This window comes from Coregonus lavaretus (genome assembly GCF_964263955.1).
Source record: "Coregonus lavaretus genome assembly, chromosome: 36".
Classification (NCBI taxonomy): Eukaryota; Metazoa; Chordata; class Actinopteri; order Salmoniformes; family Salmonidae; genus Coregonus; species Coregonus lavaretus.
This window is the reverse complement of record NC_140023.1, coordinates 16,720,519-16,747,964: the sequence shown is the minus strand read 5'-3', so window position 1 is coordinate 16,747,964 and position 27,446 is coordinate 16,720,519. Positions and strand designations below refer to the sequence as shown.

The following is a 27,446-nucleotide window of genomic DNA, read 5'->3' as shown; positions in this document are numbered from 1 at the left end:
ATTGTGACCAGATATCCTGGTCCCTCCTTGTATGCAAATTATTTCAAGACACATTGATGCCAAAAATCATGTTGATTTTAAAGAGCGGGATAATGATTTAAATGGTTATACTGTCGAGATCTGCCTAGACTAAGATATCCAGACAATGTGGGTATGACTACCTCTGGAGGTGGTCAGGAGGCTCCGTCTTCTAATCTACACCTGTAAAAATGTGGGCACAATCACAATGTGGACAAGATCAGGACAAAGGACGCATGTTAGAACCAAGTATAAACGCAGCTTTAGCGAGTACACAGAGTAGTAGATACAGTTTGGATAAGGGATGAGAACTCGTTCCATTTCAATAAGGAATCATATTGTATATAACCTTGATTAGTCTGGTAATAGTGGTATTGGGGCTAGCAGTCAGGGTGCATTAGGTGAAACGCTACATTGAAATGTGAGTGGGCTTTAAAGTTCCTCAAACTTGGCATAAAAGAGGCTGCCATGGTGACAGTATCAGCAACCTTCAAAGGCTAAGCAGCTGGCTGTCCTAGACTGTGACCCTGAGCTTAGTCAAGGGGAGGTTTGCATCTCAATGAACTACTCTCACAAGGGCCAAGTAAAGTGTTGCAAGTCTCGTGTATTGTGCATGTGCTACATCATGCACACTAGGAAAGAAGTGGTGAGACTCGAGGGCTCTAGAGAGGTTGGCGTGTTGGGGACGAGCCCTCCACTTGAGCTCTATGCAACTACTCCAGCCAAGATCTGGAACCTTGAGAATGTTCTTCCCTCAGCAAGAACAATGCCACTTTATCAGCCTCAAGGCCTGTCAGGACACACGGCCAGGGCCTAACAGGCTGCGACCTCCTGTCACCTACCTCTATTATAGAAGGTTTGCTGAAGACACTATTTTAGATTAAACTGGACATGAGACATTTCAAGCAGAGTACACAAATGTATAATGACCTTATCGCTATATCATATACCTCATATTCAATCAATAACCCCAGAAATTGCTGTCACCTCAGCACCTGAATAGTCCTGACTAGCCCTGCTCTTTCTCAGATGTTTGTCTCCCCCTGTTGGTACGATATTGTAAGCTACTCAATGGAGTAAAAGGTGTGACATAACACAGTAATGCCAATCTAATGCTACAGCGCATTACATTTTATTTAACTGGATATTCCCCAAAGAAACATTCTCCGAAACAAATTCCACACTTAAACAGCAACTGCAGAACATGCACAAAATGTTTTATTCTATAATATTTTTCTTCATAAATTGCTTTAAATCCATTGGCAGTTTACTTTTGTATGTAGTCTCACATTCCACAGTGAATTAAGAAAGCAGCTCCAAACTTCACAGATTCAGAACACGCACTAAAATTATAATTATTAAAAAGTTGGAAAACATTTACAAAAATAACAGCATGACATTCATTGGCACAGTTAGCGTTGCTTTTATACAGCAGGTAAATCCGCCACAAGGTAAAGGGACTTCTGAATTTAAACATTTCCAGTAGAGGGAGTCAGTCCAGTTCCATACAGTAGGACACGACTGTCCAGTAACAGTTATCAAAACAAACAGCCAATCATATGAGCACATAGCTTACTGGCATTGTAAGACCTTTGCAGAACCTTAGGGGGGTTAAAAATAAACAACTTGAGAGAAACTTGGACCAGTTTATGGGTCATGCTACGCACCATAATAAACCATTAACACTCATACACAACCGTACTCCCAGAGACACCAGATATACTCAGTTAGCCTATACTATTGCAGAAATAAGAAAATTATTCTTGCAGTGCAGAATTTCATCTCTTATAAAAAGACATTCATGCAGCTGAATACTTACAGTTGTTAAGCCAGTTTTCTGCGGAAGTGCAGATGCATTTCAATACCATGTTTTTCAGGCTTTCAACAAAATGCCTGCAATTTGATGAGTTTTAAGCATCTGCATGATATCGTCTCTGGATACAGATACTCGGGGAGCATGCCGTGAACTGAGGAAATGTCATTTGAACTACAGCCATTTGAAATGCGCATAGAATAGGCCTACCACATCAAATCCCTTCAGATCACTTTTACAGTAAAGAACACAAGCAGCAGGACTGCTTTTACCCGGACTGTCTCCCTTTCAAACATTATTCAAAAGACACACAAAAATATACTTATCTTGTATATACATTCAGTCTCACAAATCCAGGATTCAAAAGCAGACCAGACTAAGGCAATAACAGTTTCATAGGGCTGATATACACAGTATTTCATGAGACAAAAATGGTCTGAACTAAAATGATAACACAGGGCATATTATTGCCATAATCTTAATGAGTAGGGCACTTAGTAGAGACGGGGACTCTGATTGGCTGAGTTATGGAATACAACTGAATTCTGAGAAATGTAGTCTATCATTCAGTGGGGGGTGTTTCTGGGTAAATGAGTAGGAGGAATCTGGTAACTAGAGCAGGTAACTAGATGCCGAAAGGAGTTCTGGAGCAGAATTGCGACTTCTGCCGACTGCTCTGGATCTGCAGTTGCTGTGTAACGTCACGTAACGTGATACTTTTATTTGTCACATTCCTCAGACAGATGTGTACTGTACCACAGCAAAGAACAGGGAGGCCCACACACAGTTTATGCCCCCAATTCAGTGCTTTTTTGGGAGCATAAACAGTTGGCTTTATTATCCCAGCACCTAAGTTAAGGTTGTGTGTATGACCACAAACTTTTATACTGTTCCACAGCAGCCATTACATGCTTTCCGTTTCCATAAAAATACTGTTCTGCAACAATATATAGCAAGTCTAACAAGCGGTAGTTCTGTTCTATGTGTGCAATTTCTATGCTTACCGTTCTGAAGTCTTTTACTTGCGTTTTACCAGCTTCAAACAGCTGAAAATACAATATTTTTGGTTATGGAAAATATATATTTCACAGCGGTTTACATGGTACAATGATTCTCTACACTATACTTGCTTGTTTTGTCACATATACTGAAATTAGGCTAACTATTAGAATTCAAGCAATCAGGAAATGGCAGAGCGATTTCGGCATAGTGCATCTTTAACGAAGGGAACCATTTCATTCAGTAAAACAAACTAAAAAGCCACACCACGCACAGCTAGGGGGCAGTAGCAGGGCAGCGTAATTGCATTAGTCTCGAAACCCCGACCCTAGGCTCCACAGTGACTAGGGTCTGCTTTCAATTATGGACTCTTTTGGCATAGAGGAACTACGTCACTACTTTATCAACTTGAATAAAATACAAAATAGTAGCTAGCAAGATGAAGATCACAGAGGTTATTTTTGTGAATATCACGTGGCCAGTCTACATCCTTAACTAAAAGCACTAAAAAGTTTTTGCCTGCAAACTTACTGTTGAGAGTTAGAATAGTAGGATACACAAGGTGCAATTTCGAAATGTGGTTGTGCATCAGCAGTTTTTGTATTATGTCAGTCACTGATAGTCACTCAATTAGCCCATGTCAGCAACATTTTTTAGATTGGTAAGTTAGCTGGCCGCTAGACTATCTAAACTTAGTAATCATGGTCGATTTACAGACCGGAGGCCCCAATTTATTTTGTTAGTCAGTCTCACTCAGATATAATATAATAAAACTTCAAAATTCTCTCCGCCCCATGGCAAAATGTGTAGAATTGCAGCAAACTCACTTTAAAACTGCAACATGTTCTCTACGCCCCATGGCAAAATGTGTAGAATTGCACGAAATGGACTCTTCACTGTCAAGAGGGAGGCTGCTAAAATGTTTTACTCGCAATGTGGTGGTTGGGGGGTATGCACATCTGGGTACGCAGACCTGCGAGCAAATGTGGCCCCTCATGTTGAGTTCAGATTTTTGGGGGGCCCCCACCCACATCAAAGTTGCCCATCCCTGCTCTATGCCAAAATAGTCCATCATTGAAACCAGACCTTAGTCACTGTGTTGCCTAGGGTCGGCCTTTCAAGACTATGCGTGCACGGCTCATGTATGTGATACTGACTGCATAATGGTGCCAGGTCAGTGCAGGCATGCTAGGGGGGCCATGTCATCATCAGTCTCTTAGGTTTGGTCCGAAGAGCTCCATCTGGAAACTTCTCTGGAAACTTCACCAAGCAAAAAGAACAAAACAAACAACATTTACATAGCCTGTGCTGATAAATATATACAAACGGTAAAACTAAAATCTGTGTAACCCTTACCCTAATCCTGACTCTTAACGAGCCTCTCCATTCCCTTTGCTGGGGATATTCAGTTACCTAGCTGGCTACACAACAGTACGCACACTATACACCTCCTGGAGTAGTATTTGCATTACCTCCCTTTTGGTTTAGTATTGAGGGGCTGATCTAAACTGATCCTAGATATGTGCCTAAAGCAAAAGTCTACCCTTGGCGAGCCTCCTCTCCTGCTTACTCTTCCTCCTCTTCCTCTTCCTCGTCATCATCCTCGTCGTGGCAGTGGGTGATCTCCTGGGGGGTCTGTGGGAACAGGTTTGGGGGCTGGATCTCGCTTATGGAGCGGGTCAGCTGGTGCCTCTTACAGTCTAACTCCAGCAGGTCCACGGAGTGGCGGTTACGTGTTGCCAGGGGCGACTCAGTATCGTTGATGTCCACGTGGGCGTGCTCAACCGTCGACTCATGGGGCATCTGGGAGGGAAGAGCACAGGGGAGGAAGTGTCATACAGATCCACACAGAACAAAAAACAACCCTTAGTAGTGCTGCTCTCAATTTATTGTCTTCCTACAGACAAACAACGTTCCTCCGTTTTGTCCTAACTTTTGTGATCTAACGAGGGCGAGCTCCCTCACCATCATTGTGTGCTGAATGTAGATCTGGATGTCCTATGAGACATTAGCTGAACTCACCAGTACGTGTGCTGCTCTGAACAGGTAGCTGAATGGGTAGTAGAGGAGGTTGATGAAGGAGGCAGCGTACAGGTCGGCGTAGCGCATCACCTGTGACGCAAACAGAGTCTGTCTGGAGCCACTGCGGAACAGACTGCCCATCATCCCATAGCACATGTCCATGTCATGGGTCACTTTCTGTGGGTAAGAGAAGAAAAAAAGTGAGAAGATTTAGAGGTTGTGTGGACTGTATGGGATTTTTTTTTGCAGTATGTGTACATTTGAGTTTGGGTATGTGTTGTATGCATATGTGCGTGGTGCCAGTTTGCAGGGTGTGTGTACCTTGATCCTGCGCTGGAGGGAACTGATATCAGGTCTCTCGTTGCTGCTGCTGTCAAGATTTCTGTGGACAGAGAGACAGTTCTATTGGATTGGGCTTTGGTGGAGTCAAGCTATATTAATCTGTACTTGTCTCACCATTCTATCGTAGAATAGGAATGGCGCCGGAAGGTATAGCGGTCGTTTTACGGGCTCCTGACCAATTCTGCTATTTTGTGTGTTTTGTTGCGCTTCTCTTAACTTTTTTTTGTACATAATGTTTCCGCATTTTCTATGACCGGAAAAAGCATCTGGACATCACTAACCTCGATTCAGCTGCACAGGACATACTGCTCACCCCAGACCAGGCCCTAATCTCCAACACTTGGAAGAGAAAGAGACTGCGATATAGAGGCCGACGTGCGGGCACCCTGATGAAGCTACGACGGAGAGTAAATAAACCCCCTCTACCCTCTGTTCTATTGGCGAATGTAAAATCACTGGAGAACAAATTGGATGAGCTCCGTTCAAAACTATCCCATCAACGGGACCTGAAGAACTGTAATATCCTATGTTTCTCGGAAACTTGGTTGAACAAGGACATGGATAATACACATATAGCTGGTTTCTAGATGCATCGGTAGGACAAAATGGCAGCGTCGTGTAAGCTCAAGGGGGTTGGTGGGTGTCGCCCGAGTTAGAATACCTCATGATAAGCTGTAGACCACACTATTTACCAAGTGTTTTCATCTATATTTTTCATAGTTGTCTATTTACCACCACAAACCGATGCTGGCACTAAGACCGCACTCAATGAACTGTATATGGCCATAAGCAAACAAGGAAATGCTCATCCAGAGGTGGCGCTCCTAGTGGCCTGTGATTTTAATGCAGGAAAACTGAAATCCGTCGTACCTAATTTCTACCAGCATGTCACCTGTGCAACTAGAGGCTAAAAAACTCTACTCCACACACAGAGACTCTCCCTCGCCCTTCATTTGGCAAATCTGACCATAACTCTATCCTCCTGATTCCTGTTTACAAGCAAAAACTCAAACAGGAGGTACAGTACCAGCGTTCAATACGGAAGTGGTCAGATGAAGCGGATGCTAAGCTACAGAACTGTTTCACTAACACAGACTGGAATATGTTCCGGGACTCATCCGATGGAATTGAGGGGTTTACCACATCAGTCACCGGCTTCATTAATAAGTGCATCGACGATGACGTCCCCACAGTAACCGTACGTACATATCCCAACCAGAAGCCATGGATCACAGACAACATCCGCACTGAGCTAAAGGCTAGAGCTGCCGCTTTCAAGGACCCGGACGCTTATAAGAAATCCTGCTAAGCCCTCAGACGAACCACCAAACAGGCAAAGCATAATACAGGACTAAGATCGAATCCTACTACACAGGCTCTGACGCTCATCAGATGTGGCAGCGCTTGCAAACTATCACGGATTACAAAGGGAAACCCAGCCGCGAGCTGCCCAGTGACGCAAGCCTACCAGGCGAGCCAAATGCATTCTATACTCGTTTCGAGGCAAGCAACACTGAACCAATCGTGAAAGCACCAGCTGTTCTGGACGACTGTGTGATCAGCTCTACGTAGCCGATGCGAGTAAGACCTTTAACCCATGAGGATCATTTTGCTATTTGATTTTGAATTTTAAGACCCCTTGAAGAATCAGAAATAAATATAAAAACATTATTTCATGAACATTTGTATTTGGCCTTACTGCTATTAACCCAAACAAATGCATTGAATAACAGATTCACTACATGGAATAACAGATAGTCCCCCCCAAAAAATCTAAAGTAAGTTTGTTCTGAAGTGTCTATCCTACAGTGCATTCAGAAAGTATTCAGACCCCTGCCTTATTCCATATTTTGTTACGTTAAAGCCTTATTCTAAAATGGATTAAATTGATTTTTCCCCCTCATCAATCTCATTAAGCTGGTTGAGAGAATGCCAAGAGTGTGCAAAGCTGTCATCAAGGCAAAGGGTGGCTATTTGAAGAATCGCAAATGTAAAAATATATTTTGATTTGTTTAACACTTTTTTGGTTACTACATGTTTCCATATATGTTATTTCATAGTTTTGATGTCTTCACTATTATTCTACAATGTAAAAAATAGTAAAAATAAAGAAAAACCATTGAATGAGTAGGTGTGTCCAAACTTTTGACTGGTAGTGTATACTTCCATCGTGTTCGTTAGAGTCTCATCTTTCCATAGAGGGGTCATAATAGTTTGTCGGACGCTACAGACGGTCTGTCAAACACCGCTCTAGCTCTGTCACCTTTCACCGCAAATGCGGAAGTGTTACATAGGCGGTTGAGGTGGATTGAGACGCAAAAAAGATACCTCTAGTTTAAACTGACATATTTTTATGGGTATTTTTTTAAAATTATGCTAATTATATTTCCGCGGGGACCAGGGCACGTACTCAGAGCATGCACTGACCAGCCGGCAAGTGTCTTCACTGCCATTTTCAACCTCTCCCTGAGCCAGTCTGTAATACCTACATGTTTCAAGCAGACCACCATAGCCTCTGTGCCCAAGAACGCCAAGGTAACCTGTCTAAATGACTATCGCCCCGTAATATTTACATCTGTAGCCATGAAATGCTTCGAAAGGCTGGTCATGGCTCACATCAACACCATCATCACAGACACCCTGGACCCAAGCTAATTTTCATACCGCCCCAATTTATCCACAGATGACGCAATCTCAATTACACGCCACACTGCCCTTTCCCACTTGGACAAAAGGAACACCTACGTGAGAATGCTGTTAATTGACTACAGCTCAGCGTTCAACACCATATGCCCACAAAGCCCATCACTAAGCTAAGGACCCTGGGACTAAACACCTCCCTCTGCAACTGGATCCTAGACTTCCTGACGGGCCCCCCCAGGTGGGGAGGGTAGGTAACAGCACATCTGCCACGCTGATCCTCAACACTGGGGCCACTCAGGGGTGCGTGCTTAGTCCCCTCCTGTACTCCCTGTTCACCCACGACTGCATGGCCAAGCACGACTCCAACACCATCATTACGTTTGCAGACAACACAACAGTGGTAGGCCTGATCACCGACAACGATCAGGTAAGAGACCTGGCAGTGTGATGCTATGACAACAACCTCTCCCTCAACATCAGCAAGACAAAGGCAGCTGATCGTGAACTACAGGAAACGGAGGGCCAAGCACGCCCCCCTTCACATCTACGGGGCTGTACTGTAATGGGTCGACACACCAACACAGTCGTGAAGAGGGAATGACAACGCCTCTTCCCCCTCAGTTGGCTGAAAAGATTTGGCATGGGCCCTCAGATCCTCAAAAAGTTATACAACTGCACCATTGAGAGTATCTTGACTGGCTGCATCACCGCTTGGTATGGCAACTGTTGGCATCCGACCGCAAGGCGCTACAGAGGGTAGTACGTACGGCCCAGAACATCACTGGGGCCGAGCTCCCTGCCATCCAGGACCTCTATACCAGGCGGTGTCAGAGGAAGGCCCTACAAATGATCAAAGACTCCAGCCACCCAAGTCATAGGCAAGCGGTACCAATGCACCAAGTCTGGAACCAACAGGACCCTGAACAGCTTATACCCACAAGCCAACCAAACAGCTACCCGGACTATCTGCATTGACCCTTTTTGCACTAACTTTTTTGACTCATCACATATGCTGCTGCTACTGTTTATTATCTGTCACTTTATTCCTAGTTATATGTACATACTGTATCTACCTCAATTACCTCGTACCCCTGCACATCGACTCGGTATCCCTTGTATATTGCCAAGTTATCGTTACTCATTGTGTATCTACTATTACGCGTTTTACTTTTCGATTATTTCTCTATTTTCTTTCACTCTGCATTGTTGGGAAGAGCCCGTAAGTAAGTGTTTCACTGCTAGTCGAAACCTGTTGTTTACGAAGCATGTGACAAATAACATTTGATTTGATAGAGCACATTTGGTCGATAAAACAATGCCTTATTTAGTTTGTCAACCTTGAGCCTATGTTTTGGCAGGATGTGGTTCAGTTTGCTGTGTGGACGAGGCAGACACACTCACTTATAGAGCTCTGCCAGGAAGATGTCCAGAGACTGGAGCTCCTCAAACAGAGCTGGAACACAGAAACACACACAGTTGTAAGAGATGCACAACAGTGCACAAAGACGCACAAATATACCCAAATACTGTTGTCAAGCATCAGTATCTATGATAAGGGTGTGTTAAACTCACAGCTCTTGTCAGTCCACACGTGCAACTCCTGAGCCAGTTCAGGGATCACCAGGAAGGTCCTCCATCCCTGGCGTTTTTTGGACTTGAGGATGTCCCCAAAGATGTGGTCCCCAATGTATACTATGTCCTTCCCTTTGGCCGCCAGCAGGTCACACACTATGTCAGAGGAACCTGTGAGGAGAGAGAAAACTGAAAACTAAGGCCTTGTTGGAATACTTTTGCATTGGACCGTTTCCTTCCTCTGAGTAATCACTAGGGGTTCAACTACAACACGATAGTGATAGGTGAAAAGGGTCATGTCATATCAGTGATTAGAATGCATTTCCATAGGACTCAAACAGGGCTGTTGATGTTTGGCCACAAACAGACACCTATACTGTGGGAAATGAGACAGTATGGAAGCTCTACTTACAGGTATGCGTCAACAATAAATTCCTAATTTATGAGCGATATTTGTATATACAGTGCATTCGGAAAGTATTCAGACCCCTTGACCTTTTCCACAATTTGTTACATTACAGCCTTATTTCTAAAATGGATTAAATAAAACAATTTCCTGATCAAACTACACACAATACACCATAATGACAAAGCGAAAACCGGTTAAAAAAAACAGAAATACCTTATTTACATAAGTATTCAGACCCTTTGCTATGAGACTCGAAATTGAGCTCAGGCACATCCTGTTTCCATTGATCATCCTTGAGATGTTTCTACAACTTGATTGGAGTCCACCTGTGGTAAATTCAATTGATTGGACATTATTTTGAAAGGCACACAACTGTCTATATAAGGTCCCAAAGTTGACAGTGCATGTCAGAGCAAAAACCAAGCCATGAGGCCGAAGGAATTGTCCGTAGAGCTCCAAGACAGGATTGTGTCGAGGCACTGGGGAAGGGTACCAAAAAAATGTCTGTGGCATTGAAGGTCCCCAAGAACACTGTGGCCTCCATCATTCTTAAATGGAAGAAGTTTGGAACCGCCCAGCCAAACTGAGCAATCGGGGGAGAACGGCCTTGGTCAGGGAGGTGACCAAGCACCCGATGGTCACTGACAGATCTCCGGAGTTCCTCTGTGGAGATGGGAGAACCTTCCAGAAGGACAACCATCTCTGCAGCACTTCACGAAAAGGGCCTTTATGGTAGAGTGGCCAGACAGAAGCCACTCCTCAGTTAAAAGCACATGACAGCCCGCTTGGAGTTTGCCAAAAGGCACCTAAAGGACTCTCAGAACATGAGAAACAAGATTCTCTGGTCTGATGAAACCAAGATTGAACTCTTTGTCATGAATGCCAAGCGTCACGTCTGGAGGAAACCTGGCACCATCCCTACGGTGAAGCATGGTGGTGGCAGCATCATGCTGCAGGGATGTTTTTCAGCGGCAGGGACTGGGAGACTAGTCAGGATAGAGGGAAAACACACCCTAAGCACACAGCCAAGACAACGTAGGAGTGGCTTCAGGACAAGTCTCTGAATGTCTTTGAGTGGCCCAGCCAAAGCCCGGACCTGAACCCGATGGAACATCTCTGGAGACCTGAAAATAACTGTGCAGCAACGCTCCCCATCCAACCTGACAGAGCTTGAAAGGATCAGCAGAGAAGAATGGGAGAAACTCCCCAAATACAGGTGTGCCAAGCTTGTAGCGTCATACCCAAGAAGACTCGAGGCTGTAATTGCTGCCAAAGGTTCTTCAACAAAGTACTGAGTAAAGGGTCTGATATACATATGTAAATGTGATGTTGCAGTTTTTTTATTTGTAATAAATTTGCTAACATTTCAACAAACATGTTTTTGCTTTGTCATTATGGGGTATTGTGTGTAGACTGAGGGAAAAACACAATTTAATCAATTTTAGAATAAGGCTGTAACGTAACAAAATGTGGAAGAATTCAAGGGTTCTGAATACTTTCCGAGTGCACTGTATAATGGATATGTGTCAGGGGCGCGTTACCTCCAGAGTACACAATGCCGTGCTGCAGCGGTCCTGTGTACGTGCCAATCTTCAGCCGGCCAGTGGTCTGCAACAGCAAGCACTCTGGTAAGGTCATTGTGGCAATGCCAACACACACACACACATTAAAACGTGCACACACACAGGCACCACACTACTACACATTTTAAAGCATACTTGAGCCCAAACACACACTCACTGTGTCAACCTGCCGTAGCACTGTCCCCTCTCCGAAGAACACGGGCTTGCGGGCATCTACTAAGATCAGGTCAAAGTAGGACTGCCAGGGCCGATGGGGCATTCCCACCTGCAGCACAAACATGCACACTGAACCTCTGTTCCTTTTCAGCTTCTTGCCGCTTCCCCTAAACCCCTCTTCACTTCGAGTTCATAGATCTGAAAGGAAGCAACAACAATCTAAACAAGACAATTTAGTCCCTTACCTTTGGGCCATGGGGGAAGTCAAACAGGTATGTCATTATTTTCTGAAATGATAAACAGAGAGACGTTATACGTGATGTTCATTGATTGTGTATGGGGTTATGTACAGTGCACTCAGTAGGCCTCACCTCTGTGTATTTGTAGTCACTGTTGGTGGCCAGGAACACCTTGGCCACTTCATTCATCCGACTCAGGAGTAGAGGGAGCTTCCCCTTTAATGAAGAAGAAATAAATAAAGCAAATTACATTTCAAATTAAACCTTCACAATTTTTAAGTGATACGTTTACAGGTGTTAAAAAAGACAAGGTCACTGAAACTGTGTCAGATGCAATTAATTAATGTGAAGTTTACTTACATCCTTGACCACATACTTCTCCAGGTTTTCAACCGTTTTTTCTTTCAAAGATCCCTGATGAAAACAGGTGACAAAACATTTAGACAGGGAATAGAAGGAATAACATATATACAATGAGTATGTTTACATGCACACTAATAATCCGATTTTAAACAGATTATGGCAGAAGGCCAAGTATGGCAATAGTCAATCAGACCCCCTCTCACCCGTAGAGGGTGAAGGAAAGAACTAGTGGGGATTAACAACTCACGACCTGTTGTACATCAAGGGAGAAGATCCAGGCCTGTGCTCTCCAAATTCACTAGAACTCTAACACGTTCAAAAGAGAATACTGGAACAATATTTCTAACGTAGAACGTGGGGGAATGGTCAGAGGCGATCTATAGGACACTAATGTCATTTTGTTTGTTATTTTGTGATGTCATTAAAAATGTTAAAGGAAATACTGTAACTTGGAAAGTATCCCCACTTCATAGATGAAGTTTCCATACTATACGTTGTGCATGTAATATGAAAAATGATGGAAGTGTTTTTGTTAAGAGAGGGATGTGATTTGAGAAGTTAAGAGATAATTGTTTTCCATAACTTTGCACAGTGAATAGTCACCGCTCCGAAGTGAGGTCAGGGAGCGTGCCAGCCTGCCGGAACCGCCCCTTTCGAGCAAAAGTTATAAATGATGGGTTACGAATTAACACATCAGACCAGAAAAGTGTGAAGCTGCAGCTGCGCGTTTAAAATGGTTTGAACTTTGAATCTCAACCCGAGGTGGAGACGATAAACTCACTGGTACGGCTGATTAGCTGTCCTAAGTAAAGTATCTATCTTCGAAAGCAAATTTAAGTAGGACCATCCTGTTACTCTGCTCAAACCATCGTATTACGCTACTCTCATCACCCCACTGGGGAACCATGGATACGGCTGTCTAGCTTATGTTCAAAGAAGCATCTTCAAGAGTGAATGGAAGGAAAATCAACTCTGTAATTCTGTTCAGGACTACACGACAAGTCACCAGATACCGGACAACTACGAAGAAGGACAACAGGAGAAGAGTTATTGGAAACATTTCGGACAATCAAAGCCTTACAAGCGTGCCCAACCTCCTTTCCAAGGCTGCCCCGTTCACCGAGAGAACCCCGGCATTTCACGTAAATACATTCATGATTTCTTGCTCAAAGCGGGCAGCGGTTACTGTAGGTGAGAGTAGTTTCTGAATGTGGCAATGTTAAGTGTCTCTGTCCCTCTCCATCTCTTCTTTAACAAGCATCCATGTTGTTGTTATTCCGCTAGGGACCTGTTTTCAGCCTATTAAGTCTCCAGTCAATAACCGGTGCAGTGTGTGTGTGTTTATCCTGTGTTCCCATTTAATTAGCTAGTAAAATAATAATTAAACCAATTTGTGTAATACTGAATCATAAGTAAGGCTCGGGTTTATGCAGATGCAAGGAGGTTACGACTGTTTAGAATTATGATATGATACGAGGTTATGATTAATAAAGTTGACTGTTTATAGATAAAGACATTTTAGAGTTTAATTCGGGAGATGGTAACTCTTTAAAGAACCGCTCTCGTGGTGCCCCAGATCCTAATGAGTTAATTGTTACATTATTAATTTAAATCGGGTAACAATTAAACATAATTAGTTGAAAATGTAAATGTAATTAGTTAATTCGATAAATAACAGTCTTCAGATTAAAGTTAAAGTCAAGTCACGACAAGTCATGTACACACCTTACTCTGCTTATCTTAATCGAAGTAAGCATACGCTGAGCAATCTTTTGAATTATTAGGACATGTAAACAGCTTCATCGGAGTTCCAGCGGTGTATTTGATCTGTGCATGTGCCAGCACCAGCAGTGCAAACCTCCCTCTTATGCGCGAGTGAAGTGAGTTCGGAAAAACTGAAAGTATGCATCTTAGAAATAGTTTTCACATAAACTTTATATGTCCGAACTCAGAATCAAATAGGCTTCCCCAAAATAACATGGTCGCTGTGGTAGAACGCTTATTTTGATTGCCGATTTTCTGCATTTATCAAAGTCCCATTAGTGTCCATGTAAACAGGATTATTAGGGAAATAGCATGTAGCATGTAAACGTTTAAAATCAAACTATTATATTAAATCGGACTATTCACAATAATCGTATTGTTGTGTGCATATAACCATACTCAGTGAAAAATACGTTAGGAGGGAGGTTGTTTTACCTTCAAGTGGACCCAGTCCACAGCATCACGGACATCCTGGAACATGCTCTTGTAGGACATGAAGAGGTCTCCATTCTTAAAGCCAGTCTCGCAGCTGGGACCACAATAACTTGAATTATAAATCCCAAACTGTCTGATGATAAATATTCAAAATTATTCCGTTTTCAGAGGAAGAGCAGCGTACTCACCTTGTGTATTTGGGGCAGTTGGTGAAGAAATCAACCAGACAAGCAAAGAGGTAGGTTTCTGAAGAGGGAGGAAGGTAAAGCCATTTGAAACACCAATGTGACATCAGCAAAAAGGACATTCCTCAGAAGAAAAAAACAACAACACTAACATATAGAACAACAACCAGTGGAGTATTTGAGCAGTACTCTGGAGCAGTAATGTGGACAGTATCAGAGGGGCTGTGAACGGTTTATTGAATGTCACTGTAAGGCAGTGGTATTCAAAGTCGGTACATACAGTGAGGGAAAAAAGTATTTGATCCCCTGCTGATTTTGTACGTTTGCCCACTGACAAAGAAATGATCAGTCTATAATTTTAATGGTAGGTTTATTTGAACAGTGAGAGACAGAATAACAACAACAAAATCCAGAAAAACGCATGTCAAAAATGTTATAAATTGATTTTCATTTAAATGAGGGAAATAAGTATTTGACCCCCTCTCAATCAGAAAGATTTCTGGCTCCCAGGTGTCTTTTATACAGGTAACGAGCTGAGATTAGGAGCACACTCTTAAAGGGAGTGCTCCTAATCTCAGCTTGTTACCTGTATAAAAGACACCTGTCCACAGAAGCAATCAATCAATCAGATTCCAAACTCTCCACCATGGCCAAGACCAAAGAACTCTCCAAGGATGTCAGGGACAAGATTGTAGACCTACACAAGGCTGGAATGGGCTACAAGACCATCGCCAAGCAGCTTGGTGAGAAGGTGACAACAGTTGGTGCGATTATTCGCAAATGGAAGAAACACAAAATAACTGTCAATCTCCCTCGGCCTGGGGCTCCATGCAAGATCTCACCTTGTGGAGTTGCAATGATCATGAGAACGGTGAGGAATCAGCCCAGAACTACACGGGAGGATCTTGTCAATGATCTCAAGGCAGCTGGGACCATAGTCACCAAGAAAACAATTGGTAACACACTACGCCGTGAAGGACTGAAATCCTGCAGCGCCCGCCTGCTCAAGAAAGCACATATACAGGCCCGTCTGAAGTTTGCCAATGAACATCTGAATGATTCAGAGGAGAACTGGGTGAAAGTGTTGTGGTCAGATGAGACTTAAATGGAGCTCTTTGGCATCAACTCAACTCGCCGTGTTTGGAGGAGGAGGAATGCTGCCTATGACCCCAAGAACACCATCCCCACCTTCAAACATGGAGGTGGAAACATTATGCTTTGGGGGTGTTTTTCTGCTAAGGGGACAGGACGACTTCACAGCATCAAAAGGGACGATAGACGGGGCCATGTACCGTCAAATCTTGGGTGAGAACCTCCTTCCCTCGGCCAGGGCATTGAAAATGGGTCGTGGATGGGTATTCCAGCATGACAATGACCCAAAACGCACGGCTAAGGCAACAAAGGAGTGGCTCAAGAAGAAGCACATTAAGGTCCTGGAGTGGCCTAGCCAGTCTCCAGACCTTAATCCCATAGAAAATCTGTGGAGGGAGCTGAAGGTTTGAGTTGCCAAACGTCAGCCTCGAAACCTTAATGACTTGGAGAAGATCTGCAAAGAGGAGTGGAACAAAATCCCTCCTGAGATGTGTGCAAACGTGGTGGCCAACTACAAGAAACGTCTGACCTCTGTGATTGCCAACAAGGGTTTTGCCACCAAGTACTGAGTCATGTTTTGCAGAGGGGTCAAATACTTATTTCCCTCATTAAAATGCAAATCAATTCATAACATTTTTGACATGCGTTTTTCTGGATTTTTTTGTTGTTATTCTGTCTCTCACTGTTCAAATAAACCTACCATTAAAATTATAGACTGATCATACCTTTGTCAGTGGGCAAACGTATAAAATCAGCAGGGGATCAAATACTTTTTTCCCTCACTGTATTATTGTATGGGACAACAGAAATGTTTTTGAGAAAGATAATTAGAAAAAGAAATGTTGAGTAAATGTATTTATTGGTTTCTTTTCATTTAGAACATTTTAGGAATTTAAGGTTATTTGATGTAAGAATCGAAATTTACAGATTTTAAGGTTGTGTCATTAGATTTGGAGTGGGGAGAGATCCTTGTCAAAAAAAATGTGTTGAAGACTGCTGTCTCACCAGGGAGGTTGAACAGTGTGTTCAGAATGTAGAAGCGGTCGGTGTCTCCACGCTGGATAAACTTGTTGGGGTACATCTCCCTGATCTCAGGCCTAAAGGAACAGAGTGATTAAATGAGTATGATATGACTATATACTGTGTGTATGTGCAATATGAGGCTATTTGGCATGAGCACATGGTAAATGTTTATGTGTGTGATATCATTACGAGTATCAGAACTCACCCCCTCATGAAGTTGAAGCCGTGGGCACAGACCAGGATGTTGCCGTATGCGTCGACCTTGAGCAGATTCCCGTGCATTGTGTCAAACAACAGGCCCCTGGAACCAGAGGGTGGTAGGACAACTTGTCAGAACAGTGTATGTGTGTGTGAGATAGGAGGGACAGCCATCATCTCTAAAAAGGCTTACTAACTGAGATGTATAACTTTTAACCTGGGCCAGACCGGAGGGAGTATTTTCTCAAGACCTAAGTTATTTTGAAATCATATATTTGTGAAATGAAATCAGTTCAAACCAAGTACTGTTAGAAAACATAAAGAAATAGAGTCTTATTGACCAAATCAAAGACAACTCTATAAGGGTATTCATAAGAATTCAGTCTGACCTTACTAATAACTAACCGATGTGAATGTGTGATGTCAGACAGACAGACCTGGTGGGGAAAGCGGGGTCGTAGACAAAGTTGAGCAGCTCCTGTGGGTAACCGATGTGGACAAGACGTTCCACGGTCAGGTCAAATCCCAGCGACTCGTACTCAGGTGATTTATACACTGCAGTAAGCAGGGAGGGATACAGCTACTGTAGTACAGAGTGATATACTCACTGGGAGAGAGCTACAATGCAGTCTCTCCATGTTCATAGAGAGGGAGAAAGATTTATGTGGTGAGACTGACAAAGCAAGACATAGGGCCTACACACTGGAACAGAGGGGGGGGATATATACGTGTCCTCTGTGGACAGTTGAAATGAAACTGGTATGGGTATGTTAAGGGAATAACATACACATCCAGAACACATATAAGCGCATGCACACGACACACACACACGACCCACTAACACACGATCGCAAAGCGCTTCGACTGCACTGCAGATAGTGGCCATGGAAACAAATGACCTGTAGCGGTTGGCATGTCAAAAACCCTTTAGTTCCTGGCGCTATTCCACAGCCTTACCCCCCCCTCCCCCCAGGGGTTGTTTCTCCCCACTCACTGTGTGGAAACACAACCCCTTAGCAGCACTTGTTTATGGGACCGGGACAGGCTCTATAAACAGGTGGATGTGAGCAGCTTGGGTTGAAGTTCAACTTCAGAGACCCAATGGAGTGAGGGGTTACTGGTTGAGAGAGTGATGTCTGTGTAAGGTACAAACATGTCATCCAGGTTACACATGTCACATAAAGCAGAGCTGGCCCACTTGGGGGTCTAGCCTATATTGAGACCTCCTACATGCAAGGGAGTAGGCTACTGTATCAACATATGCATTTCACTGCACCGGCGATAACATCTGCAAATCTGTGTACGCGACCAATAAACGTTGTTTTGATTTGAGCAGGCAACTGTACACATGACATTCTAAACATGCACACAGTCAGTACACAAACATGGACACACACACACACCCATATACACTGAGTGTACAAAACATTAGGAACACCTGCTCTTTCCATGACATAGACTGACCAGGTGAAAGCTATGATCCCTTATTGATGTCACTTGTTAAATCCACTTCAATCAGTGTAGATGAAGGGGAGGAGAGAGGTTAAAGAAGGATTTCTAAGCCTCAAGACAATTGAGACATGGATTGTGTATGTGTGCCATTCAGAGGGTGAATGGGCAAGACAAAATATTTAAGTGCCTTTGAACGGGGTATGGTAGTAGGTCCCAGTTGCACCGGTTTGAGTGTGTCAAGAACTGCAACGCTGCTGGGTTTTTCACTCAACAATTTCCTATGTGTATCAAGAATGGTCCACTACCCAAAGGACATCCAGCCAACTTGACACAACTGTGGGAAGCATTGGCGTCAACATGGGCCAGCATCCCTTTGGAACGCTTTCAACACCTTGTAAAGTCCATGCCCTGACAAATCGAGGCTGTTCTGAGGGCAAAAGGGGGAGCAACTCAATATTAGGAAGGTGTTCCTAATGTTTTGTACACTCAGTGTACACTTACCTGCCAGAGTGTAGTCCATATCAAAACCAAAGCACTTAATCTTCTCCATTGCCAAGCTTCTGTTCACAAAAACTCTGAAAAGGAAGTACAGTATATAGTCAGTCAGAGGTTCTGATGATGAACATAACCTAAAGAGGATACTTGGCATGTTAACAGGTGATAGTAAAGGACATGGTCCTGAGTTCAACAGAACAGAAGTGGAGCACTGCAGTAGCAACTCTAAATGTGTCCATACAAAAGATGCATTCACAGTGGAGGATTACGCAAATCTTTACAAAGGTGAGAAAAAATTATGAGTCCAATTCAAAGGCCATATTTCAAATGACAAATGTCATATACAGTATTGTGAAAAGGTATTTGCCCCTTTTCTGATTTTCTCAATTGTTGCATATTTTTTTACACTGAATGTTATGCAACACCCAATGCCCCGTGAAAAGGTAATTGCCCCATTACACTCAATAACTGGTTGTGCCACCTTTATCTGCAATGACTGCAACCAAATGCTTCCTGTAATTGTTAAATCAGTCTCACATTGCTGTGGAGAAATTTTTGCCTACTCTTCCATGCAAAACTGCTTTAACTCAGCAACATGTGGCTTTTCGAGCATGAACTGCTCATTTCAGGTTCTGCCACAACATCTCAAATCGGGTTTAGGTCTGGACTTTGACTAGGCCATTCCAAAACTTCAAATGTGTTGCTTTTCAGCCATTCTAATGTAGACTTGCTTGTGTGTTTTGGATCACTGTTTTACTGCATGACCCAGCTGCGCTTCAGCTTAAGCTCACAGAGATAGCCTGACATTCTCCTGTAGAATTCTCTGATACAGAGCACAATTCATGGTTCCTTCAATGATGGCAAGTCGTCCAGGTCCTGAGGCAGCAAAGCATCCCCAAACCATTGCACTACCACCACCATGCTTGACTGCTGGTATGAGGTTCTTACTGTGGAATGCAGCGTTTGGTTTTTGCCAGACATCAAGTTTTTTTCTGGATCAAAAAGGGGATTAGGTGGTGGGCGTGACAGGGGGGCGTGGCAATGAAGCCCCCATCTTTGCGATGTACAGGTTTTTCTCCATGGAGCTGAGAGAAATTGTTTCAGGTTTAAAGCTAATTTCCTGCAATTCTACTACACATTGTGCCATGGAGCCTTGAAAATATTGTTTTAAAGCTAATTTCCTGAAATTCTGTAGTTTTAAAGCTAATTCCTGAAATTCCTGAATGGCACACATACACAATCCATGTCTCAAGGCTTTAAAAAATCATTATTTAACCTGTCTCCTCCCCTTCATCTACACTGATTGAAGTGGATTTAACAAGTGACATCAATAAGGGATCATAGCTTTCACCTGGATTCACCTGGTCAGTCTATGTCATGGAAAGGGCAGGTGTTCTTAATGTTTTGTGTACTCTGTGTATAGGTCCATTATCTTTTCTACATACTTTCTATCTGGTTTTATTCGCTTACATGTTTTTCTGTTGTTGGGCGATAAATCCCTGTACATAACAGGACCCATGTCGCCCAAAAGGTTATAATTTTGACTAATTTGTCCATAGAACATTCTTCCAGGAGTCTTTATGACCATCCAGGTGCTTCCAGGTGATTTTTGGCAAAATTGAGTTGACTTTTTGGACGACATGGGTCCCACTATGTCTGGCAACAACCAAACACTGCATTTCACAGTAAGAACCTCCTACCAACAGTCAAGCATGGTGGTGGTAGTGTGATGGTTTGGGGATGCTTTTCTCCCTCAGGACCGGGACGACTTGCCATTATTGAAGGAACATTGAATTATGTGCTGTATCAAAGAATTCTACAGGAGAATGTCAGGCCATCCGTGAGCTTAAGCTGAAGCGCAGCTGGTTCATGCAGCAAGACAATGATCCAAAACACACAAGCAAGTCTACGTCAGAATGGCTGAAAAGCAACAAATGTAAACGTTTTGGGAATGGCCTAGTCAAAGTCCAGACCTAAACCAGATTGAGATGTTGTGTCAGGACCTGAAACAAGCAGTTCATGCTCAAAAACCCACAAATGCTCAAGGTGGCACAACCAGTTATTCAGTGTAAGGGGGCAAATTCTTTTTCACACAGGGCATTTGGTGTTAAATAACACTGTTTATTAAATAAATGAAATAAGTTTCATATTTTTGTGTTATTTGTACACTCAGGTTCCCTTTATCTAAATATTAGGTTTTAGTTGAAGAGCTGATAACATTCAGTGTCAAAAATATGCAAAAATAGAGAAAATCAGAAAGGGGGCAAATACTTTCACGGCACTATAGTAAGATTTTACACTTTTGACAATTTGTAGCATTGTTTACATGTAGGCCTATACATCAACAATAATTGGCGTTTGCTTGAAAATAATTAGGCTAAGTTTGCAGAAATCCACACAGAAAGGAAGAACCACTGTACAAAAGGTCCCGTAGTCTTGCATCACTGCTGTGTCAGTGTCAACATTAACCCACTTCCTGAAAAGACTTGGTTTGTTGGGAGACTAGCCTAATGTTTAAATATGAAAGAAACAACCAAGTATCACTCAAACTCAAAAAGAAATCACAACATCAATGGCATGCAAATCCATTTCTACATTTGTTACATAGTCTGCTACACATCTGAACTTCAAACTTCAAAAAGCCTTCCTCAGATTTCCTCTGAAACCTGCCATCATTGTATTGAATTATAGGTCCACAAATGTGCTTACACACTGCTACGTTGAGTCAATTCCGTTATAACATAAGCAATCCTCAATACAATGAAAGTGAATTAGGCAAGTGCTTTGTCTGCTGCTGGTGCCCATGTGCATACTGAAAGGCCGTGGCAACCCCTCCAGAGTCTGTGCAGTCAACTCTTGCCTGACCTCTATTCCAAAAAAAGCAACAGAGGAAGAAGGAATCATTTCACAACACTACAAATAGACACTACAGCTAATTTTGATTCAAAAGAGAACAGAAGGTAGCACACCAACCGAAGGACACACAGTGGCTCCAATTTCTGGGCCTCCACTAGCACATCACTTAGAATGTGTTGGGCATGCATTTTAAGTGCTGTGCTAGTGTGAATATTGCAACAAAGCAACACATTGAGGTTCACTGCCCTTTTTGGTGCCATTTAAGAGGCACTTTCGGCTTGTCTTGTATTTATTCGGACACTAGGTCTTTTCACTATGAGAAGCCTACATCGTACGGACCAACAGGAAACACCTGTAGTGAAGTTTACATTCCGACACAATGAAAATGTGAAAACCATTTTAAAACAACAGAAGCTTGAAAATGCACCTAGGGAAATTATGCAGATGATCAGTTGAATATATCTAATAGGAAGCAAAGTAGGCAATAACATTCTAGATACATCTCTCCCTCGCTCCAACAAAGCCATACTGTTCCTGGGCAATTCCATGGTAACGGAATTTCACTCACTCAAATTTTTCACTTTAAAATGTATACCAAACAAAAACCATTGCTTTCAAAGTTTAACAAACCATAGAACTCTATGCATAAGGCCAACTTTTAACAATTTCCACACAAAAAAAAAATCCTACATTTAGAGGAGGACCTGTGCAATAACAGAATAAAACTGAGGGTGATTTTACCGTAATTCTGTTACCAAACTTGGCATCTTTAAATGTTTGTTTTTTTATAGTGTAAATTGTTCAAAGTAGTCGTTGTGCATAGAGTTGAATGGTTTTTTAAACTTTGAAATCAATGGTTTTTGTTTGGCATATATTTTATTCCTTTTCACTGTGGAATTTCCCTCCTCCAACACTACTCTGGCCTGAAGTTTCTATTCAGATGTTATGAGATAAGACTTCAGACTGATGGCGATGGGGAGGTGGCATTAGGAGCGGGTGAGGGGAGATGCAGTAATAGAGGGGGAATGAAGGGGAGACTGAGGGGGAAGAGGAGAGATCACACCAAGAACTCATGACCACCTACCACCCACCCTCAGGGACCTACCCAGCACACAGAGGGCTAGTGTCAGTATGAACATGGATTCTGAATGGAGAATAAATACACATCATGTACAAAGGGTCATTCAGTCAGTATTGAGGTTCAACAACAAAAGTTTGGCGTACCTCATTGCAGGATGGTATTGGGCCAGTTCCCTTGGAAAGCTTTGTAATAGAGAATACATGTGCGATAGCATTACCACTGAATGTGAATGTGTCGTAGGCTGTGCTCCAGTGATGCACACCACATAGATCAGGTGGTTCCTACACTGCTTTTAGACTTGTTGCATTGACAGTGAATGCTTGCCCTGTTTTGTTATTTGGAAAGGGTATGTAGATTTTCAACCACAGAATGAGGAAGACAGACAGACCCTGCCAATGGCAGGCTGCACTACACCATGACAACAGACTTTTTTACCAGAAAAGGTTGCCGGCCACACGATTTCGACACCCAAAAGACCTTCTGTTTTCTAACATGTTTATTACACTACATAGTTATGCATCAAAATGTATTAAACTTGAAATGTTGTACGGAATCAGGAGTGTGTTTCACACCTTCAATAACATATGAAAACTAAAATGATCAATTAGCCTCCATTACGCATAAGCAATAATAAAGGAGCGATAATATCTCCATGAAGCCTGGTCCCAGATCTGTTTGTGCCATCATGCCTACCCCTTGTCATGTTTGGCGTGACAATGAGTGATAAGAAGTTGGCAAGAGAGCAGAAACAGACTGGCACCCAGGCTAATCGCCATGACCTTACCCTAACGGAATCTTGCTCTGATGAAATGGAAAGACTTTCCCACAAAGCATACATTTCTGTGACACGTTATGTTATGCATCTTTATACTGTACCTGTGGTAGGCCTCACGCCGATATTTCTTCATGGCCAAGCCATCCATGTTGGCTGGGAGGTCTGCAAAGTTCTGTAAGCGGTCGCTCCATGAAGTCATCTTGAACCGTTTGAATTATTTCTGTGAATCAAAGTGAATAGGCTTTAAGGACCAGTATGTTGTCACTGGAACTTTGGCAGCAGTAATATGGTGTAGCCCTCATCTAGGCTGAAGGGACCTCAATTAAGCTCCTCCCATGCTCTGATGAGAAGTATTTCAAGAGTTTGAGGCTCAACTCACTCATTTAAAAAAATGATACTTATTGACTGTGAGTGAGGATTTTTTTTTTTTTTTAAACATGGCCTTCAGGGAAATCACGAGGCAGGGTTGTTTCTACTCTGAGCCTTGGAGTAGACTCGTTTCTAACAATAATACGGCTCTACTACAGTGGAATCGCAGTTAATCACTCTGTGCAAGTCTAAACACAGACATCCTCAAATAAGGACAGCTGAACATAATGCAAGAACATGCAGCAAGCACATTCAACAATATTCAACAACAAAGTGTACAACCTTACGAGAACAGCTATGGAACTAACTACTGGTGTAAGACTACAGTAGCCTAGTTGGAAAGAAAATGGAATCTGGGTCATCCAATGTTAAAATCGAATGATAGGCTGATAAAACGAGAAGCATCCAGCTGCACCTGGTGCGCACTGAAGGCGACTGGCCTGTGAATCTCAAAGCGCATGCATCTCAGATAGTATTTGCACAGCGTACTAATGCCCTGGGCCAAAGCTTTAATCTGTCACCAGCTCTGGACCAGGGCCTGGTTTCCCGATAGCTATATAAAATTCAATTGAATTAACATGAAATTGATTTCAATATCATTCAAAAAATTGGTCTATGTAGCCTATATTATATATTTTAATACAGTCATCTCCATTCCCATTTGAATCGTCTTTATGTCCTTCACTTGTTATGTAAAGAAATGGGCAACTTTGTATTTGTATGGGCAACTTTTGCAGTCACTGTCACATTCGTTCCCAAGTTATTGGCAGTCACAGAAATACCAATAAACTTCTTGATTTTGTCTTTAGCGGAAATCTATGTATAAAGTGATGCGGAAGGGAAAAAAAGCATCTAACGACATACTTACGCCTTGATCACGCCGATAGCGCATTTCATTTTTGGTGCACAAGTACATTAATTTCCAATAGAACGCTGCGTTTGCCTTGCAGCATTGCGTTGCAGAGGCAGTTGCAGTGCGTTCTGTGTGGTGCATACGTTGGATTTATCAAACGTATGCGTCAACCTGTATGCATAGACGGCTTGACAGAAATGGTAGCAGAAGGTGAATGTTGAACTTTTGTTGCACACATCTCCAGATGATGCTGCGTGCCATTTTGCGCGATGACGCTATCGGTGTGATCGAGGCGTTAGCTGTTCTACAAGTGGTCTGAGACAGTCGTTAAATAACGAGCGTTTTCAAGACCAACTTTAGTAACGATGGTTTTGGGAAACAGCTCGGTGATGTAACGACGCTCATACAAAGGATCTAAAAATGAATGTAGCCTTACAATGCTTTTGGGAAACTGGGCCCAGGGCCTTAAGCTTCATGTCCACCAGATACGTCAAACTCTTTGCGTTCCGGCGGAAGTAATTCATTGTCAATGGAGCAGTCCGCGCAACCCTACGTTTGGGATGCCGCACTAGGTAGCGGTGCGTTCTGTGTACAGCATGCGTTCAATATTTTCAACTTGTGCGTTGCATTACCATTCGGTGGTACAAATGGAAGTTCATAAAACTTCCCCATGGGGGGCGGAACCATACAGAAGTTGGAGACAAGAACATACCGGCTGAATGACTGGAAATGTGGCTCCTGTAAGAATGACACTGGAACAATTAATCATTACTACACTTGGGTAATAGTGCAAACCAGCCAACAGAATGGCATGCAAAATTAATACACAGAACTTTTCTGTGCGTAATTTTGCATGTCATCATGCAGGGCAAGCTAGTGATTTGAAATCAGTACTCTATATGGGAACAACCAGTTCAATGTATTGATGTTACTAGAGATGAATGTGACAGAAGAATAGAAACAAACTAGATTAATTGTTGTAATGCCCCCTTGTGATCTTCTCCATGATTCAAACCGTTCTGCAGCCTTGCGAAGCACATGTGCATCAAGTACGGAAAATGCGGCCTAGACATCCGACAAAAACAATGTCAAAACGCATGTTCATCTGGTGGACATTAGGCTTTAGTGCGCAGCAAACATAGGCTACCATACCATCTTACCGACAATCGTAGTGGTCGAAGTTGATAGAATTAGCTAAGTGTTCAGGATTAATTTAGTTTTTATTATTTTTTGGATACAATGTTAATAGCATACTTGTAAATGTCCTGTAATAAATTACTACAACAACTTTTGCTGTCACCTTGATTAATTGGCTACACTAGCTAGCTAGGTACCTACCTAGTTAACAGAACTGCGGGAAAGCAGTGCTCCGCAGGCGAGGGTGAAGGACACTGTCCCGGTGTTGTGAAACACCGACTTGCCATGTATGCTCTCCCCACTGATTAGACTGTTCCCGGTGACATCCAGATGGTTACCATTATTATTTACCAAAGTATTACCATTGTTATTTCTCATGAAGGATGCTATCCAACTTGGAATTGTAAAAACTTGGGAGGAAAACTTTTGGCCACGTTAACTACCGCCGGCAACAACGCGATACAGCTGCGGAGTGGGAAGCACCTCAGGTCCGCAGGCACCTCAACACAACACCAGTGCACTGGGAAATCGCACCAGCTTGTCGTCATGCTTCCCGAAGACAGTAAAGTTAACCAATTGGCGACCAATATTACAGGTTATATCTCGCTCGCCCATTAAAATAAACAAAACTAACTAGAGCCCAGTATTTAATATCAGTTTTTATGTGTGTGAAGGCTTAGACAACTTTCCACATTGGGTGGACAATTTGTTTTTCTAATTCAAAATCTAATTTCACCACCCGTGCTGTTGGTGGCGTGGATGTAACGCACCATCCTATCAGGCACCATTCGACATCCGGCCTCAGCTTGCATGTCTCACAGCGTCTGAGGTATGATCTTCAAACAGACTCTACTGGATAAAACAAGCAATTTTCTATAGGCCTAAAGCTGCAACAGCTAACTAGCTTAGTTGCTAACTAATGGATAGAGGATGGGGAGGAGCGCCGCGCCTAAGTAGTAATATAAGAGAAACACTGACGACGAGCTAAAAAGAGTGCCGGCAGAAAAATGCTTGTTGATAAGACCTTGTCAAAATAAATCACATTTTAATAGCTAGCTAACTTAACTGGCTATGGAGAATCCGCATGCAAGCTTTCTAGGGCTGGCTAGCTACCCATGTAGCTAGCCTGGTCCCAGATATGTTTGTTCCATCATGACAACTCCTTGTCACATGAGAACTGGAGATTCCCACACACAGTCAACCTTTATAGAGCTAACAGGCAACAATAGCAAGTCAGCTAATGTTTACTAGGTAGAGATATTTTGACAACTAGCGGAACATGACTTTATTTGCTTCGTCCCGCAACGAGCCATTGTTCAATAGCTCTTCGCGACCCGAAGCAAGCTTTTCTGTTCCGCATCACAACTACGACAGCTGCTGCTAGCTAAGCTAAACGCAAGCAGGTCAGCTTAGTGCAGACGACTCTTTTAGTCCACACTCGAGAGAATAACCAATACATATTTAAATATCGTGTATGCTTCGTTTATATACCACGTTGTTAGTCTACAAGTTATGCTAGTATCGCAGGACGAGGGAAGCTACTCACCAGTCTTGCTGCAAAATTGAGTGGGT

General features: G+C 42.9%; 1 protein-coding gene across 4 annotated transcripts; it reads right to left on the bottom strand.

Annotated features, from left to right (window-relative positions):
* Positions 1–1,214: 1,214 nt before the first annotated feature.
* Positions 1,215–27,446, bottom strand: nt5c2a (5'-nucleotidase, cytosolic IIa). 4 transcript variants are annotated; one of them, XR_014610734.1, is made up of 20 exons: positions 27,421–27,446; positions 23,617–23,735; positions 18,810–18,883; positions 17,294–17,411; positions 16,864–16,959; positions 16,641–16,732; positions 14,547–14,604; positions 14,359–14,452; positions 12,157–12,210; positions 11,929–12,012; positions 11,803–11,844; positions 11,559–11,666; positions 11,360–11,426; positions 9,410–9,580; positions 9,239–9,290; positions 5,174–5,234; positions 4,853–5,029; positions 4,401–4,633; positions 3,988–4,090; positions 1,215–2,877 (listed from the first exon to the last, which is right to left on the bottom strand). XR_014610734.1 is itself a non-coding variant. In XM_084153511.1 (19 exons), exons 2-19 carry the CDS (start codon positions 23,712–23,714, stop codon positions 4,039–4,041), a joined length of 1,731 nt encoding a protein of 576 aa, XP_084009637.1. In that variant the 5' UTR covers positions 23,715–23,735; positions 27,421–27,446; the 3' UTR covers positions 1,215–4,038. The 4 variants fall into 4 exon arrangements, 3 of the variants coding, with proteins under 3 accessions (XP_084009637.1, XP_084009636.1, XP_084009638.1); XM_084153511.1 differs by having other exon boundaries at positions 1,215–4,090; XM_084153510.1 differs by lacking the exon at positions 27,421–27,446 and adding an exon at positions 26,076–26,147 and having other exon boundaries at positions 1,215–4,090; positions 14,359–14,467.

What these genes read in the sequence shown, in the direction of transcription:
- nt5c2a (XM_084153510.1), bottom strand. Translation starts at nt 23,714, where the DNA reads ATGACTTCATGGAGCGACCGCTTACAGAACTTTGCAGACCTCCCAGCC. An exon ending in CGGCGTGAGGCCTACCACAG is followed by an intron (nt 18,884 to 23,616) that starts GTACAGTATAAA and finishes CTTCCTTTTCAG; the next exon opens with AGTTTTTGTGAACAGAAGCT. An exon ending in GAAGAGGAAGAGGAGGAAGA is followed by an intron (nt 4,091 to 4,400) that starts GTAAGCAGGAGA and finishes TGCTTGGTGAAG; the next exon opens with TTTCCAGAGAAGTTTCCAGA.